We start from the raw sequence: 17,586 nt of genomic DNA, 5'->3' as shown, positions 1-17,586 counted from the left end.
CCCCACTGCTGCTCCTGATAATGATTAGCAGTGTGTCTCATAGCAAAGTACATCTCAATTATTATCACAAAATACAGAGGTATAATTATTGTTTTCTCAATTAATATAATTAGTGCAGAATATACTATTCTTATTTATAAAGAACAGTTGCTGTTTTATGATCCTGTGCTTTGGCCAGGAATAGTGAGTGATCTAAGGTTCTTTTGCATAGTCTTGGCCCATTTTTTTCTTTTCAATGTTATGAGACAGGGTCTGACTACATAGCCCAGGCTAGCCTCACACCTTCCTGGGGTTATGAACATCAACAACAAACTGGGATTGAACCTCAGACTTTGAAAGAGACAGTGGGGTGGCTCAGAGGGGTGTCAAAAACTAAGTGGTGCTAGGCCAGGATGGAGACTTTCCCAGCCCTGGGGCTCCATTTGCCAAAAAGTCCTTAGGAGTATCTTGGAGGAGTTGAAGATCTAGCTTGACCCCTGCTCTCTACAAGTTTTCAGACATCTCTTCCCTACAACCTCTTGTCTCTGGCTGCTACAGAACACGTTCATCCTGATGCTAAGAAAACATACTCTTGTCAGGTTGCCCTGAACCCCCAAACATCTAGGATGTGGTTGGCCTTGGGTCCTGTGAGCAAGTAGCCAGAACTCAGAGATACAGAGGTCACAGGGCCAGCAGATACTGATCAGGACTTGAACCCAAAGCAGGGGCTTCCTCCTCCTTGCAGCACCCTTAGCCACCATGCTTCTGTACATCCAAAAGACCCCCCCCCAGACATCTGGGACAGAGGACCTCATATTTCCCTTCCACAACCACTTAGGTCTCTGAAAGAATAGGGTACCCACGCACTGGGGCAAAGTTTCCATGTCTCTCTCTTCCATTGAACACGTGGATGGATACGTTGCAATCAGTGGGAACTCACAAATCAAAAAGAGCCATAGCTGGGCATGGTGGCACACACCCCCAATCCCAGGATCAATACGGAGTCAAGAGGATCTCAAGCCTGGGGTACATAGCAAGAATCTGTCAAAATGGAGGGAAGGCAGAGCAGAGGTGGCTCAGTGGGGAAAGTGCTTAATGTACAAGTTTAGATGTCCAGCCCCATGTAAAAGCCAGCAGTGTGGTGCATCTGTAACTGAGAGCTATGGGGTCACAGACAGGCAGGTCCCAGGGGCTTGTTGGCCATCTAGGTTAGATAATAGTGAGCTCTAAGTTCAGAGAGAGATCAGTTAAGGTTCAAAACCAAGGTGGGGAGAGAGAGAGAGAGAGAGAGGAAAACACCTAAAGCTGGCCTCTGGCTTGTCTGCATGCATGGGTGAGTGCACCTGCACACGAGTGCACGCATGCATATACGTGTGCACACATGCACACAACATACAACACCTACAGAAGGGAGCAAAGACATGCTGTTCAAAGTTTCCACTCTCCTGTGCACATATCAACAAAGAAAATACTTATACATTGGTGTGGGAAGTCCTTCTGTATATGTGTTGCTTTTATTGGTTAATGAATAAAGAAGCTGCTTACAGGCAATGGCTTAACAGAATAAAGCTAGGCTGGAAGATATATATATATATAGAGAGAGAGAGAGAGTAGATGAGGTCAAGGAGAAGCCATGTAGCCCTGCTGGAAACAGGTGCCAGATGCCGGAACTTTACCCGATAAGCCACAGCCACATGGCGATACACAGATTAATAGAAATGGGTTAACCAAAGATATAATAGCTAGCTAGCCGCATGCCTTTAATCCTAGCACTCGGGAGGCAGAGGCAGATGGATTTCTGTAAGTTCGAGGCCAGCCTGGTCTACAAGAGTTAGTTCCAGGACAGGCTTCAAAGGTACAGAGAAACCCTGTCTTAAAAAAAAAAAAAAAAAAAAAAAAAAAGATTTAGCTAGCAATGTGCTAAGTGATTTAAGTGATTGGCCAAGCAGTGATTTAAATAATATAGTTTCTGAGTGGTTATTTTGAGTCCGGGCTGCCGGGAACAAACAAGCAGCCTCCTATAACAATGCAGGGGCTCAGATGTAAGTAAATGTGAGTTGATACAGGATATGGAGCTGTTCTTTGAGATGGGCTCCTGGCAGGCACAGTCCTTGGTCTTCCTCACCTGTGGGATCAGCTTGTTGCAAGCTCCACTTCTTCAGCCAACTGCAAATAAAGAGTTCACTCGCAGACCATTGCCATGTTGGCAACGTTTATTTATTTACTTATTATTTGTGGGAGGGGCACACGGGCCGTGGTGTGCATATAAAAGCCAAAGGGCAGCCGGGCAGTGGTGGTGCACGCCTTTAATCCCAGCACTCGGGAGGCAGAGGCAGGCGTATCTCTGTGAGTTCGAGACCAGCCTAGTCTACAAGAGCTAGTTCCAGGACAGCTCCAAAACCACAGAGAAACCCTGTCTTGAAAAAGCAAAAAAAAAAAGCCAAAGGGCAATCTGTGGGAGATACTCTCTCTTTCCACTCTGTGGGTCCTAGGTATCAAACTCAGGATGCTGGGACTGGTCACAAGTTTTTTTATGCAGTGAGCCACCTCGCCAGCCCCATCTTTATTTTTAGGACCCCTTTTCTCCTCCTGGCTTCTCTGTTGTCCAGAGGGAACCACATGGTTAGTACCTCATCTTTCAGAGTATTTATGTCTGGTCTTCTTGAACACATTTCTTCTTGGTCATATTTTGTTGGCTTATATAATAAATAACTCAAGTGATTACAGCAGCCAGGATAGCAAACTGGTTTGAAAAACATATTTCCTGCTCTTGAGAAGCTCACGGCTCCACTGGTGGCAATAAATTGTGTGTAAGTGTTTCATACGCACGACCACTGGGTGTCCTATGGGTACCCAGGGAACGAGCAGCCAAAGCTGCCATGCCCAGTGACAGGCAGTAGGGGACCACTGTACGACCTCTATGTCTACTTAGACAGGGGTCAGCTGTGCAGTTCTGAGCTCCTGCCACCAAGGCTTCCCCTAAGAAGCCCATAATGGTGAGTGTCACATACCATGTCCCACCATTGCCTTTCTGTTTGCAGGCATCCAGCCTTGGGGCCAGCTCGGACCCTGTTAGAGTCCATATCCAGGCTGACATGATATTTATTTTTATCACTTCTGCTCTGGTGACACCTGGTACATGCTAACTAAGCATTTACGGATATTTGCAGGTAGATTATTACTGAGCCCATGTCATCGAGGGTTTGCACAGGTGGAGACTCATGAACCTTCCCCTTCCTGTTCCTCTCAGGTTTGTGAGCTGATCCAGAAGTCTGTGACCTCTGACCTGCAGCCTTATCTCCAAACCCTGCCAGGTAGGGGCACCCACATACCCCTCGGGACTCTATTTCTCTTCATTTTTCTTAAGTTCAGATTTGAACCTTATCAAACAGAGACAAAAGAGTAGAAAGCAGTGATTTTAAATCCCCTTTTCTCCTCAGGTTTTCTCCCAAAAGGTAGCCTTGATCTAGGCCATGCCTATAAAATAAAGCATTTAACTGGGGCTTGATTACAGTCTCAGACGCTTAGTCCATTATCATCATGGCAGGGAGCATGGTGGCTCACAGGCAGGTGCTGGGACACACGAGAGCTTCATCTTGAGAGGCAAAGAGAGAGAGAGCCTGAGCCTGACGTGGGTTTTTGAAATCTCAAAGCTCGCCCCCAGTGATATACTTCTCCAAAATGGCCACATCTCCTAATCCTTCCAATCCTCTCAAATAGTGCCACTCCCTGGTACCTAAGCATTCAAATATATAATCCTATAGGAGTCATTCTCAAATGACACAGATGTCTAGTATTTGCTTTTTTTTTTTTTTTTTGCAATGGCCACAAAGAGGATATTTAGGGAAGCAGGGCTCACCCCCTCTTCACCTGCTGCAGACCACACCTGGCCCTGCTGCCCCTCACACTCTTTCTGCTCTAACTTGCAGTCACTGCGGAGATCGATGACGTCCTGAGCATTGACTACAGTTTGGTGGAGGCTCCCCGTGCAACGGCCCAGATGCTAGATGTGATGTTTAAGGTGAGGGTGTAAGAACAGGAGTTAGTGACAGGACACAGGACACTCAGCCCACTCCACTTCCTAACCACAAGTCTGTCCTCATTTTTGGGGATTCTTGTTTCCCCAAGGCCCAGAGTTATGGAGTGGTGGATAGCCTCAGCTTCAAAACTCCCACTTGCTCTCCCCAAATTCTCCAGCACCTTGCCCACCCTGATGGGTGGGGGCATCAGAACTGGGTGGGGCAGAGGGGCTGGGCAGCACACATCCTGCTGTTTCCATAAAGCAAAGTTCCTAGCCATAAGAGACACAAATTTGCCCAAAGGACTTCCTCACTAAAGGGGCAGTTTAGGACAGTGTTTCCAGTCAGTGCTATTCATCAATCAATCGTCGCAGATAAGCCCTGAGCTCCATGGCTAGCCGTGGGATAGACTTCAAACAGTCCACTGTCCCCACTTCTCTCTCCAGGGTGAAATTTTTAATCGGAATCACCGGTCCCCGCCTACCTCCCCTACTCCGATGATGAGCCTACCTGAAGACAAGTGTAAACAAATGGTCTACTTTGCCATCTCAGACCATGCCTTCAACATAGCCAGTCGGGTCTATCACCAGGCTGGGTACCTGAACTTCACCATCACAGATGACATGGTGAGAATATGGGCTCTGCCGTGCTCCCCAGAGACAATGTAGCTCTTCCTTCCCTCCATTCTGTTTGAACTTACACCAGAAAAATCGTGAGTTATAGCTAAGCAAATATCAAGACTAGCAAAATATATTAGCATAATTTCTCTTTATTTCTTGGGTCGCCAGGAAACTCAAGGCCAAAGTTCTTTCTCCCTCATAACTATCAGAGACTTGTTTATGTGTCTCTGTTTGACCTTCTAGTCTAGGCCTATTCTAACTCATATTTTCTGTTATCATGATAACTCCTGCAGGCTTATTAAAAATAATTTAATGAATGAAGCAAAGTCGCATTACAGAGAAAGGAAATAAAAACCGAATAAAAAGTAAATGACAGTTAGTTATGAAGACACTTGATTTGTAATTTTTCTTTAAATCACAGATCTGTCTGGGAGCTTCCCTGCAGCCAACATGAAAAGGGTACCTAATTTAGTGATCTGGAGTGAGAAGAAGAAACAGATCTTCCTAAGACACATTGATGTCACTGTCACTGGTGGGATTTGCAGAGAGAGTGACTTTCACAGCAAATCACACCACATAACCCCACCCCACCCCAGTTCTTTTAAGTTTTCTAGGGTTCAAGCATGGTTTGTTGTAGCACCTCTTAAAAATTGAGGTCTGTGGCCGGTTGTGGTGGCTCACACCAGTAGGATTTGCTGAAGGACGCAGAGGCAGGAGTATCACAAGTTTGAGGTCAGCCTGGGCTACACATTTTATTTTTAAAAAAAAATGAGGTCTGTGAACTATGTCAAGGTGGCAGGGACACAGAGTGATCACCCTGGCCAAGATGGAAGGTCATCTGATGACAGATGGGTGACTTTGACCTGGCAGTGGCTTCTCCCCATGTTACGGGTCCCTGAAGGCAAGGTCGAAAACCCTGGCCCAAAGTCTCACTCAGAATCTGGGAGCTTCAATCAGCTCTCAACTGAGAACTCTTGAATGATGCCCACAGGATCACAGCCCCATCTCCAGGAGGTTCGTGTGTTCTATAAGACAGAGGCCTCATGGTAGCCAAGGCAACTGGACCCATAGGGAGAAGCTACTCTACACACACACGCACGCACACACACACATATGCACATGCACACACACACGCACACACACACACACATGCACACACACACGCACACATGCTTGCTCACCATAGCTCATATTGCTTGTCAACCTAACAGGATCTAGAATCACCAAAGAAACAATGACAAAACCCTGGCATCTCTGGAGGAAGTATACAGAATGGGTTAACCAAGACTGAAGACTCAGTCACCCGTGGGCAGCATCATTCTGTAGGCTGAGGTCTAGGCTGAATAGAGAGGAGACAGTGAGCTGGGTCAGGGCCATTTCTGCTTCCTGACTGTGTGTGCAGGGTGTCCAGTTGCCTCAAGCTCCTGCTGTGATGGGCTGTACTCTTGAACTGTGAACCAAAATGAGCCTTCTTCAAGTCGCTTTGGTCAAATATTTTGTTACAGTCGTGAGACGTGACTCACTGGTCTGTCTCCACAACTCTCTTCTAATAAGCACTCTAACGCCCTCCCCCACTATGTCTTCTTCCTACAGTTACCACCTGATTCCAACATCCGGCTGAACACCAAGGCCTTCCGCCCCTTCACTCCCCAGGTAAAGCCCCTTCTGCTCTCCATGGGCACAACTTGAGCCTACCGGTTTGCCAAGGTTTCTCTCTAGAACCTCTGTGGCCCTCTCCACTTGACACAGAATCAGAGGCTAGTGAGACCCTGGGGACTGCAGACCTGAGGACTCCCTTCAAAGTCCTTGCAGCATGAACCTATGCTCCCTTAATCATCCTTCCTCAGCTTTTCCCATCTGGTTTTGGTGTTAAGGAGCCCAAGGGAATAGTGGGAAGGGCACCTAGTTAATATTGCCTAGCAACCAGAGAGGGTTTACCAGGATCCAGGCTTGTTCCGCTTGCTTTAAGGGGTTCTTACAACATTTGATGTGCTGGGGATGGAACCTGGGGTACACATATGCTTCACAAGCTCATTACCCCTGAGTTACAACCCAGCCCACAGTTTTCTAACACAGGATCTCATATGCAGCCCAGGCTGGCTTTGAACTTAACGATCCCCCTGTCTCAGCTTCTCGAGAGTTTGGGATTACCGATTTGCACCACTATACCCAGCACTGACATTTTTCTGAATGGAAAAGAAGTTCTCATATCTCACCATTCTAGAAATATCTAAAAGGTTATAGAGGCAAGGATTCCTGACCCCTGCTGACCCCTGGCACCTACTTCCCATGAAAAGGCTCCCAGGTTCCCAATAGTGTCAGATCCCAGAAGAGGGTGTCAGATCACAGAGGTCATGAGGCCCCATACAGGTATGAAGAATTGGACCCAGGTTTTCTGCAAGAACCAAATATGCTCTTAACCACCAAGCTCTCTCCCTGGCCCCCCTCCACAGCTCCTCTTTCATTGTCCCTGAAGGAGACAGTGTGTGTTCCCCCAGGTTCTTTTGCACAAACAAAAGGCATGGTCTGCACTCTCCCTCTTTCCTGTCTGTGGGAAACCCTTCATACTGGAAGTTAAGTAACTTCCTCCCCCTCTCTGGTCACAGTGAGGCAACCTGCTCTGGTGTGGGTACAGTCTCCACAGAAGGGCACAGGGGTTTGCTTGCAGTCCTTGCTGACACCAGCATCACAGTGAATAACCCAGTGGTTCTGCCACTGGCCAGACCTTTCTGTACATGGCTTCAGTTTGTCCCCAAGATTCCCATTGACTCCTCCCTCAACTTTTCCAATCATGTCCTGCATAAGGCTAGGTACTGTGCAGAAAGGAATTAAAAACGTGAGAAAGAATTGAAAAGTTTGATTTGGAGAGACGGCTCAGCAGAGAAGAGCTATTGCTCTTACAGAAGACCTTATTCAGTTCCCAGCAGCCACATGGTGGCTCCCAATCTCCATAACTCCAGTTCCAGGGGATCCGATGCCCTCTTCTGACCTCTGGCCAGCAGACATGCATGTGGTGCACAGACATACATGCAGGCAAAACACTCATAGACATAAAACTAAATAAATCTAAAAACAAATTAAAATTTAAGCAAGGACTTGAATGCCCAAGACCTACATTGTCAGGCCCTGTCCCTCCTCAAAGCCACAGATTTGTCCCAGCTAGTTCTGCGGCATCCTTGGTCACACCCTGGCTCCAGCACCCCTTGGCTCCCTACTGCCCCCCACTTCTTGTCTTCACCAGACTCACCTAGCAAAGTGGCCACCTGCTGTGTCCTCACCTCCTCCAGCTCCCAAACTCCCTTGACAGTAATAAATGGATCTGCCCTTATAGAACCAAAGGCTCATGGGAGTTTGTTCCTCCACCAACTCCGCCCTCCCCGGTCTTGTCCCAGATTAAATTCCATGGCCACCATAATTCAATAAAATGCTGAGCCCCCTTGCAATGATGAGATCTGGTTAGGTCCGGTTTTTGAAAGCTAGCCCAAATGCTACAGTTCTCTCCTTTCCCTACTGGCCAGGGAGGATGGGGTGAGGTGTCTACACGGGCAGATCGATGTTAGGAAGGCGCAGGGTACAGCACGCTTTGTGAAATGTAGAACCAGACCCAAAGTGTCCCCTTTATGTTTTCCCTCGAGACTCTGTAGACGTATTTCGTTCTTCTGACACCATCTCCAATCCTACCCCCAGATAACCAGAAGGTACCCCGACATGAACTTGGAGCTCCGTGGAGCAGTGGTCTCTGCCCCACTCCTGAATGTCAGTCCTGGGAATCTATCCTTGGCCCCTCAGATGGAGATAGAAGGCTTTGTGCTCCTGCCCAGTTCCACCCCGGAGTCTGTCTTCCGGCTTGGTGTGGTAAGGCTCTGAGTCTTTGCAAATGTGTTCCTCTTCACAAGCGCTTTTCTCCTCCCTCGCTTCGGATCTCAACTGATGTGTTACAGCCCGGGAAAGGGCTGCCTGGCTTTCTCTTTTCATGGATCTGTCTGACCGTTTGCATTTTTACAAATCTGTGGCACTCTGTGAACTCTCTCCATGGTGTTTATTGCCCAGGCATTTGTGTAGTTATTTGGAGATTTGTTTATTTAATGTGCATGTCTCCCTCTGAGTCAGGACTGTGGTGGGGAGGGTCTTTGTCCTGTGTAGCTGTTCTCTGAAGACTACATTTCCCAAGCTCCCTTGCATTCTGACTTCCAGTTTTATTGGCCAATAGCAGCATTGTCAGAATACTATCAGACTTCCCGCACTCACTGAGTTCTGATGCCCTCTCCCACACTTTTTTTAATTAATTAATTAATTAATTAATTTTGGCTTCTTAAGGTTCCTTCATCTACATAACCATTCCCCCTGAACCAAATTCCTTCTAAATTAAATAATAAGAGTGTTTTTTTGTTTCTTGGTGGCCCCTGGCTCATGGATTTCAGAATCCTTTTGGGGACCCTGTACCCTGGATGAAGAATTTTCTGTCTTCTCTCAGGCTTCAACTCAACAAGGCCAAAATCCTGAAGGGCAGTTCCTCTCAGAGGGCATACCCGTCTTTCCAACTGTTACTGTTGATATCAACTTGTTTTTAAATAAAATAGAATTCATCACTATCATTGCTAGAGCTGAGCAGGGCCCTGGGGGACCTGGCCCTGACCTCTGAGAGCTGACTAAGGATGCGAATTCCAGGTCTTCTGTTGGTGCCCCGTTCAAAGTTTAACTGCTGTGATTCTCAGCAATTTTAAATAAAGCTGTTCATGTCCAAGTTCAGTCCCTTACTTAATGACACACTGAGTGCCATGGGAGGCTGTAGCCCAACGGGTGAGCTTCTGAGGCTGCTGGTGTCCGCCTCAGCCCGTGATGACAACCACCATCAGTAACGCTTCTTTCTTAATTTTCTTTTCTTTTCCTTTTTTTTTTTTAATTTCTCAAGACAGGGTTTCTCTGTAGTTATTGGTGCCTGTCCTGGAACTAGCTCTTGTTGACCAGGCTGGCCTCGAACTCACAGAGATCCGCCTGCCTCTGCCTCCTGAGTGCTGGAATTAAAGGCATGCGTCTCCACTGCCCAGCTAAGCTTGTTTTTTTCTACTGCCTCTTCCAGGTCACCAATATGTTTGCCTCATTGACCTTCAACAACAGCAAGGTCACCGGGATGCTGCATCCAGAGAAGTAAGGAGCCTCAACAGGGAATGGCATCACAGCAGGGGAAAGCTGTGCGTGGGCGGCCAGCCGGGCTCCATCTGGACTCCGTAATTGGGGTCGGGGTGGGATGTGACGCCCCTGTCAATGTGGAGGGCCTGCCACTTGGGAAGGAAATATAAGTATTACTTACTTTGGTTGGCTTAATTCTTCTGCTGTACTGCTCCACAAATTTCAAATGTCTGGATAACCAACTTGCTGCTCTTGCTTAGTCTATGGATTTTAGCTCTCAGCTGTATTGATGTACTGAAATGCTAAAGACCACGCTTTGACACTTCCCCAGTCCCCACTGGTCTTCCCAACATCAATGTGTCTGTTTCTCCTGCCCCTCTGGCACCTGCGCCTCCTCCTCTCTGGGAACCCACTTAGCCCCCCCCCATGATGCCCACCCCTGTGATTCTGCTTTGTTACAGGGCCCAAGTGAAACTGATAGAGTCCAAAGTCGGCACATTCAACGTGAGTTACTGTCCTGAGTTATGACATGATTAGGATGCCTGTTAGTTAAGATGTTTCTGAAGTAGTTGCCATGGCACCTAGAATAGGAACGGGCATAGAAGAACAGATCTCTGCCCAGGCCCCTGTCAAACCTCTCAAGAATGCAATACGGGGTCAATGAATAATTATGTCCCAATATAAGACTGGCTGTTGGTCAGAATTATTTTAACTGCAGTGAAAAGAAATCCATCTCAGGTTGTCTCGAGCAAAGAGGTGGGATTCATAGGGTCACAGAACTAAAAATAAAAGGCATGACTCGGTTGGCAACGTGCTTACCATGTATAAGGACCTGAGTTCAAATCCCCAGTGCACAAGTTAAAAGCCAAGCACGGTAATCCCAGGGCTAGGGAGAAACAGGTGGACCCTTGGTGTTAGGATTAGCGCCGTATCTTACACCTCGAGCCCGCTGGCCAGCCTAGTCAGTGAGTCCCGGGACCAGTGAGAGAGCAGGCGCAGGAAATAAGGTGGGGGACTCCTGAGGCATGACAGCTGAGGCTGACCTCTGTCCTTCATAAAGACACACGCGTGTGCACACACGCCCCACCCCCCCACGCGCACACACACACACACGCATGCACCCACACACGTGTGCTTATCTATGCAAACATTCGCACACACCTGCATGCACACACACACACACACACACACAGAGGACAACTAGCATCACAAAACTAAGGGTGGGCATTTCAGGTAGAGCTGGACCCAGGTGCTCAGGTCTATTCATCAAGAGCCTCTGCCCATCCCTCAGGTCTAATTTCACCCATCTTGGCTTCATTCACAGACAGGTGCTTCCACTGGTAGCAACCCCAGAGTCTCCTGTAGAAGAAAAAAATCCCTAAGCTAGTTTTCATTAGATTAAAGTTTGGTGTGGGTTTTGTTTTGTTTCAAGACAGGGTCTCATTATGTAGGCCTGGCTGTCCTAGAACTCACTATGTAGACCAGGCTGGCCTCAAACTCACAGAGATCCGCCTGCCTCTGCCTCCCGAGTGCTGGGTTTAAAGGAGCAAAGATTTGTAGTCAGCTTCATTCACCAGCACCACGTGGGCTTAGGTAAACTGCACATAACTGTTTATTGGGGCACAGAATGGCTGCGTGGTCACAGTGCACCTCTTCTCTTCTCCCCCAGGTGAACCTGTTTCAGGCGTTCCTCAACTACTACCTTCTCAACACCCTCTACCCTGATGCCAACAGTAAGAATGGCTCTAGGCCTTCCCAGGTCTGGAGTAGACACCACTTCTGGGGGAGAGACTTTGCCCCGGATTGGAAATCAGGGTCTCCTGAGAGCTGGGTGACCCTGAGAAGTCACCTGACAGAGCTTTAGTGGCCTACGTGGGATAGAATATTGAAGGCAATCTCACATTCTTCCAGGCTCCACTGGGGATTTGGGATTGAGACAGTTCTTTGATGCACAGTAAACTCCTTATGGGGAAGGAGAGACTTCTAGAAATGCCCATACTTCCTGGGGTGACAGGAGAAAGACCAGGATTGGATCACAGCAGGACAGGACAACCACCTTGAATGTGTATTTCCAGGCAACTGCCCCACTCCGCAGCCAAATAAACTGATGTCAGACCCAAGGGCAGATCCATGACGTACAGTTTCAGCAGGCTACAACAGGAAGCAGGTGGCAGAAGCGAGAGAACTAACTGCCACTGCTCATGACACTTTCCTGCTATCCTGGGCCCGCCACTTCCTCCGTCAGGCCATGTCTAGGGGCTTAGGTGCCCTGCCAGACATTCTGGGTTCAAATCTGTAGTTTTCTTGCTTTAGAACCCAAAACAAGCTACTTGGCCACTCTGTGCCTCAGTTTCCATATCTGTAAAATGGGAATAGTGGTAACACCCACCTCACAGTCTTAGGCCATCACTGAGTGGGAATACACTGCCTCAGGCGTATGTAGAGCGGCTGAGCTTTGGTAAAGATTTGTTTGTCGCTGTCAGTTACCAACACATCTCCTCAATGGTGTTGTCAACCCACAGATGAGCTGGCCAAGGGCTTCCCTCTCCCTCTTCCAAGGAATATTCAACTTCACGACCTTGACCTCCAGATCCACAAGGTGAGTGGGCCCAGTGGGGCTCTGGGGACGTGAGGGGTGGCAGCTGGGCAACCTACCAGGTCCGGAAGCCACCACTCAGAGAGTGGGCCCAGTTCAGTCCTGCAGCTGAGAAGACTCATGAGGACAGAGCATCCCCTGGAGTTAAAATACACCAGGAAGCCAAGGTTGGGGTTGGCGGACAGGAGAGATGGCTCGGCGGTTGAGAGCAAGCATTGCTCCTCCTGGGGAACCATAGACTGTTTGCAGCCCCTGTAATGGGTGGTTCACAGCCGTCTGTAGTGTAACTCCAGCTCCAGGGGATCCAACACCTCTGGGCTACGTGGGTCCCTGGGCTCACACGGACAATCCCACACACAGATGCATGTGCCCACTGCAGCTTCCCGGCGGTCTCATGGATGTTCTTTGTGCCACCTAAATTTCCTCTCCTTGACAAAGGACACAAAATCGGGAGCTCCTGGGCCTCGCTTTCTTTTGATGTTCTTGGGTTTCCATTGTCTAGACAGGTGGGAATTGGGCCAAATTCAGTTCTTCTCCAGGGCTCCACCGCGGTCTTTAGCAGTCAAATGGCCATGGTTGACCTCAAAATTCTAATAAACAGGGTAATAATGTATGATGACTCTTACAGTCACTCCCCAGGTGCCAGGCGAAATAAACATATTAATTATATGCACACACACAATTAATAATAAAACATACAGATGTTGTCACTGTTGGGCTGGAGGTATCCGACACAGCCTGAGGCCCCAAAAGGCTCGTTTTGAAAGTCCCAGCCTTGCCAGCAGGTCATGTTCCAAAGGCCGTTGGTAAACTTTATGATTGCCCAGGTTGGTTTGTTTAATTTTCTGCTGTCCTGGACCTCACACATGTGGGGAAGCCCTCCAGCTCTGAGCCACAGCCTCAGCCCCCACGTTGATTCTTAAGTGGAAGAGCTGTACTCCAAATGCAGCCTAAAGCACCCTATTTTAAACACGCGCTATAGCTTTACACATTTTTTTTTAACTGTCTGAAGGAGCATTACCACCCACAAGCATGGTTGGAATTTGGTGGACTTGTCTCCAGGACCCTGGGGGCTTATTTGTTTGTTTTCTCTTTCCCTAAGGTTTCCTTATTTTTTGTTAGTTTGTTTCAGACTTGGGCAGTATGAGCTCTCATACTGTTAAAGGGGTCTCTAGGTTCTGAGCTGTCTGAATTCAGTCAACAGTCAGACAATTTGAGGAGTAGTTTATTTAGCCAGGGCTGGTGAGATGGGCCAGGGGGTGAAGGCACTGGCCCTCAAGTTTGATCACCTGAGTTGGATCCCCAGGACCCACATGGTGGAAGGAGAGAGTTGACTCCCATCAATTCCCAGTTATCATCTGACCTCAGGCGTGCACCATGAGACCATGAGGGGGGTGTGTGTGTGTGTGTGTGTGTGTGTGTGTGTGTGACATGATTTCAAAGGCTAGATAAACACTCCAAAGAGACCAGAGTGGGCTTCCCACTTGCCCAGCTACCAGGGGAACCTACTTTGTGGATTTGAAAACTTTTATAAATAGGAGATGGGTGACGTTCATAGACTAAGGTAAACCTTCCTCCTTCCAAAACCATGGTAGACCAGATCTCCTTTCCAACGTATTTCTCCACAAGATCTTCACAAAAGGGGGAGGCAAAACCACTGTGCTGGTAACAACGGAGTCATCTTGGGTTAGTACGTGATGCAGACCCTTCATTAGTGCACACGGCTGGGAGGATGCCCTGGGGCCTCAGTTTCTGAAACAGAGAACAACCTAACTGCAGAGGGGCAGCCTGACCATCAGAGACATAGGTACCAGGATGCGACTGCAGTTCTCCTCAGAGATCTCGTATCTGACAGCTTTCCTCCTAGAACTGAGAGTCGTTGCTTTTCAAAAAAAAAAAAAATTCCTTGAGCTCGTTCCTCCTCCTGTCTAGCTTCTACAGCCCAGCGATAGTTGGATACAGTCCCATTTGACACAAGGATGGTGATTGACTCCATCAATACAGCAAGAAATCTATCTGCTTCTCGCTCTCCCGATGATTATTGTGATGGCGCATTTCTGTGGCCCATCTGCGCCCTGAGTCTCAGTTATCTCTCTAAGCAGCATCTCTAAGATAAGATAATGGGGTTGGCAGCTGTGCGAACCTCACTGAAGATGCTGTGGTCCATGGTCAACGTCCATCCGACTGCTGCTCAGAACAAAGGCTAGGTGACCATTCACACAGCTGGCCCTTGGCTCTCTCCCCTGTACACAGGGTATAGCTCCAGCTTCCCTGAGTTTTTGCGAAAGTCGGGGGCCAAGAATGGAAGCTCTTGGGAAGAGACTATCAGATTTATCACCCCCTCTTCCTTTTAAGACATCAAGACTACCAGATTTATCACCCCCTCTTCCTTTTAAAACATCAAAGTCGGCAGACAAGGACCACCTCTTTTGGGACAGACAGCCCATGGTCATGGGTGGAGCTAATACCCACTACACTTTTGACCACCAAAGACCACGGTGGATCCACTATGGACAAAGTCCAAGCTGGCCTTGAGGGCTGACTTCCCACCCTATCCAGATGATGGAAACTTAAGAACAGCAAGAAAGTGAAGCCCAGGAGCTCACGAATTCATGTCCTTTGCCAAGGAGGGGAAATTTAGGTGGTACAAAGGACATTTATGAGGGCCTGCCAGGAAGCGGGTACCATCTGGGAGAAGGGGCTGGCAAAGGCTACAGTGGAGAGCCGAGACCTGAAGCTGGACGTGTGTACACTGACCTGACTCTTATTCCACCATTCTTGTGTTCTTCACAGCAGCTACATCTCTCTGGAGTAAAGGATTCATAGTCTCTGTCCCCCCTCCCTCTCTCACTTTCTTAACAAGGTCTGGCCTCAAATCATCCATCCTCCTGCCTCAGTCTCCTGAGAGCAGGGACGCAGGTGTGCACTGCAGAGCCTGGCTTAGAGCAATCTCTTTCCTGTTTTTTCCTAGGGCTTCCTATACTTGGGTGCCAATGTCCAGTACCTAAGAGGCTGAGGACAAGAAGATGGACCCTGGAGACCACAGCTGGACCTGCCATTTGCAATTCCAGATGTGCAACATCTGGAGATTTTGGACTCTGGAGACTCCCAGAACACAAAAGATGTTTCTGTTTCTGGCTCTAGTGGACCCCGTCCCCATAGTCCTCCTCATATGCGCTCTCTTGACCCGGACTTGACTCTCTGTTCCAGGAAGTCCCACCCCCGCCCCACTGACCTGGAATAGCTTTGAAAGCAGGCACTGTGGTTAAAAGCAGAACCTGTGGTTTTGAAGTCACCATCTAATCTTTATATCTGGCAGTATTGGTACGTAGTAGGTCCTCAATAAATATTTATAGGATGGCTTGACATTCCAGCTGAAACTCTTTATTGCTCCCTGCTCCCTGCCCCCACCCCCAACCCCGCCATCTGGTCTCAGGCAGTCTTAGATGCTCGGCTCCAGCTGCGGTCTGCAAGGCTAGACTTTGGCTTGCCCCTCTCTGCTGTTGGTCCCTGCTCTAAGGGCCTCACCCAGAGAGTGGGTGGAGGACGGCACACGCCCCTTTCCCAGCCCTTGGTCTGGTGTCCAGCCAGCACAAAGGCCCTTGTCTTGTCTAGGCTCCTGGCCTCATTCACACAGCATCACCTCCTGCTTGCTGCAGCAGCAGGTCCAGAGCAAAGCAAAAGTCACAGCCCCCCACTGCTGTCCCCAACAGGGCCTGTGCAAGTGAGGAAGAGAGGGATCCAAGGAAGGTTTTGGTTGGACCCAAATCAAAAGCTCATCTGACTGCCTGCGAGGAGAGGCCCCGGTTTCTAACTACCGAACAATAAGCTTTTGATCAGACTTAATAAAGAGTCATTCCCCTGTTATGTAGTTAGGCCCCCAGGCTGGGAGTCAGAAAGCTCATTGGAGTTGTTTTTTGTTAATTGTGTTAATGAGCAGATGGATAGCGCTGGCGGCTAGCAGATAACTCATGGGGAATAGACCCATTTACTAGGCGTATGACAGAGATGGGCTCCCAGACTGGAGGATGCACTGTCATGAGCTGGTGGCAGGGTGACGCAAGGCTTCTTCTCCTCCCTCCACTTTGCCAACCCTGTGAAGAGTGGAAGGGTCTCTCAGGCTCCTTCCTATGGCCCTGGGCAGGTCACTCCCTCCCTGCTCTGTTTGTCTATGAAGATAATGGTGACAGGAGTCACATCTTAGGGTTGTATGGTCACTTCATTAGGCCCTAATTGTATAAGGGTGACCAGAACTGTGGACTTCCTGCTGCCTACCACCACTAATGCCAGTGAGCAGACACAGGAATCGAGTCTTCGAGGTGCTGGCGACCCAAGACGGTGGCACGTGCTTTGTAGGAGAAATAAACCACTTTGCATCCCATCTCCAGCTAGCAGGTCACACAGGAACAGGAAGCAAAGGCAGCTAGTCATCTCAGAGCTGAGTGTTGCTCCTCTGGTCAGGTGGTCAGCTGAGTCCCTGAGAATCATGGTGTCATGCCTCTCTCGTCTCTACAATTTCTTCCTCATTGTGTCTCTGGCTAACCCTTTCTATTGCACACCCACGTGTACACACACACACACACACACACACACACACACGCTGGTCTAGTCTCAGGTGGTCTTGGTTGTTCAGCCCCAACTGTGGTCTCCGAAGCTGGACCTTGGCCTAGGCCTTTTCTTGTCAGTGGCTGCTGTGGGGGACTTCAAGGAGAGAGCGGAAGGTTCAGACACTCACAGTCATACTGAGCTTGGTTAGTGTCTGCCAGAATCAATCCAGCATCCCTCCAAATGCCACCTGGTCTGGGGCTGAACTCAGAACAGGTAAATGGTATGTATGAGATGCATGAAGTATAACTGCATCCTTATGGAACAGAAAAGTGGCCTACCCATGCTCCCTGTTCCCTGTCAGGGCTGCTTAGCCACGGTGAAGATTTGGTGTTCCCTGGCCGAGAAGGCTCAGGCAGCATAGACACAGCTCTGATCCCCGTTTCTGAAAGCGCTGCCTTGGGCTTTAAGGAAAGAGCCAGTAAGGATGGTGACTGCCCCGACCTGGCCTGGGCCTTTGGCAAAGCTTCTCTGAGCCTCCATGTCCTTACCTGTCAGATGAGACTGTGGATAGCTCATTCCCTGGCACGGTGACAGCAACTTCTCATGTCAAGCTCCCGTGAGTGCCCAGGGCACAGCCAAGTCCTGTAAATGGCAGATATGGTTGTCACCTGTTTTACCTTGGGCTTTCCAGAAG

The 17,586-nt window shown here is 48.8% G+C and overlaps 1 protein-coding gene across 1 annotated transcript in view; it reads left to right on the top strand.

Moving 5' to 3' along the window:
• Positions 1 to 15,700, top strand: part of Lbp (lipopolysaccharide binding protein) — a 22,942-nt gene extending 7,242 nt beyond the window's left edge. The window contains exons 6-15 of the mRNA XM_026787039.1: positions 3,230 to 3,293; positions 3,909 to 4,000; positions 4,445 to 4,624; positions 6,212 to 6,271; positions 8,306 to 8,473; positions 9,699 to 9,766; positions 10,210 to 10,252; positions 11,418 to 11,481; positions 12,271 to 12,347; positions 15,316 to 15,700. Of these exons, the coding sequence (XP_026642840.1) occupies positions 3,230 to 3,293; positions 3,909 to 4,000; positions 4,445 to 4,624; positions 6,212 to 6,271; positions 8,306 to 8,473; positions 9,699 to 9,766; positions 10,210 to 10,252; positions 11,418 to 11,481; positions 12,271 to 12,347; positions 15,316 to 15,360 (861 nt within the window). The 3' untranslated portion in view covers positions 15,361 to 15,700. The remainder of the gene's footprint in view (positions 1 to 3,229; positions 3,294 to 3,908; positions 4,001 to 4,444; positions 4,625 to 6,211; positions 6,272 to 8,305; positions 8,474 to 9,698; positions 9,767 to 10,209; positions 10,253 to 11,417; positions 11,482 to 12,270; positions 12,348 to 15,315) is intronic.
• Positions 15,701 to 17,586: the final 1,886 nt, after the last annotated feature.

Source organism: Microtus ochrogaster, linkage group LG8, assembly GCF_000317375.1.
Source record: "Microtus ochrogaster isolate Prairie Vole_2 linkage group LG8, MicOch1.0, whole genome shotgun sequence".
NCBI lineage: Eukaryota > Metazoa > Chordata > Mammalia > Rodentia > Cricetidae > Microtus > Microtus ochrogaster.
This window is presented reverse-complemented; position numbering and strand designations above follow the sequence as displayed.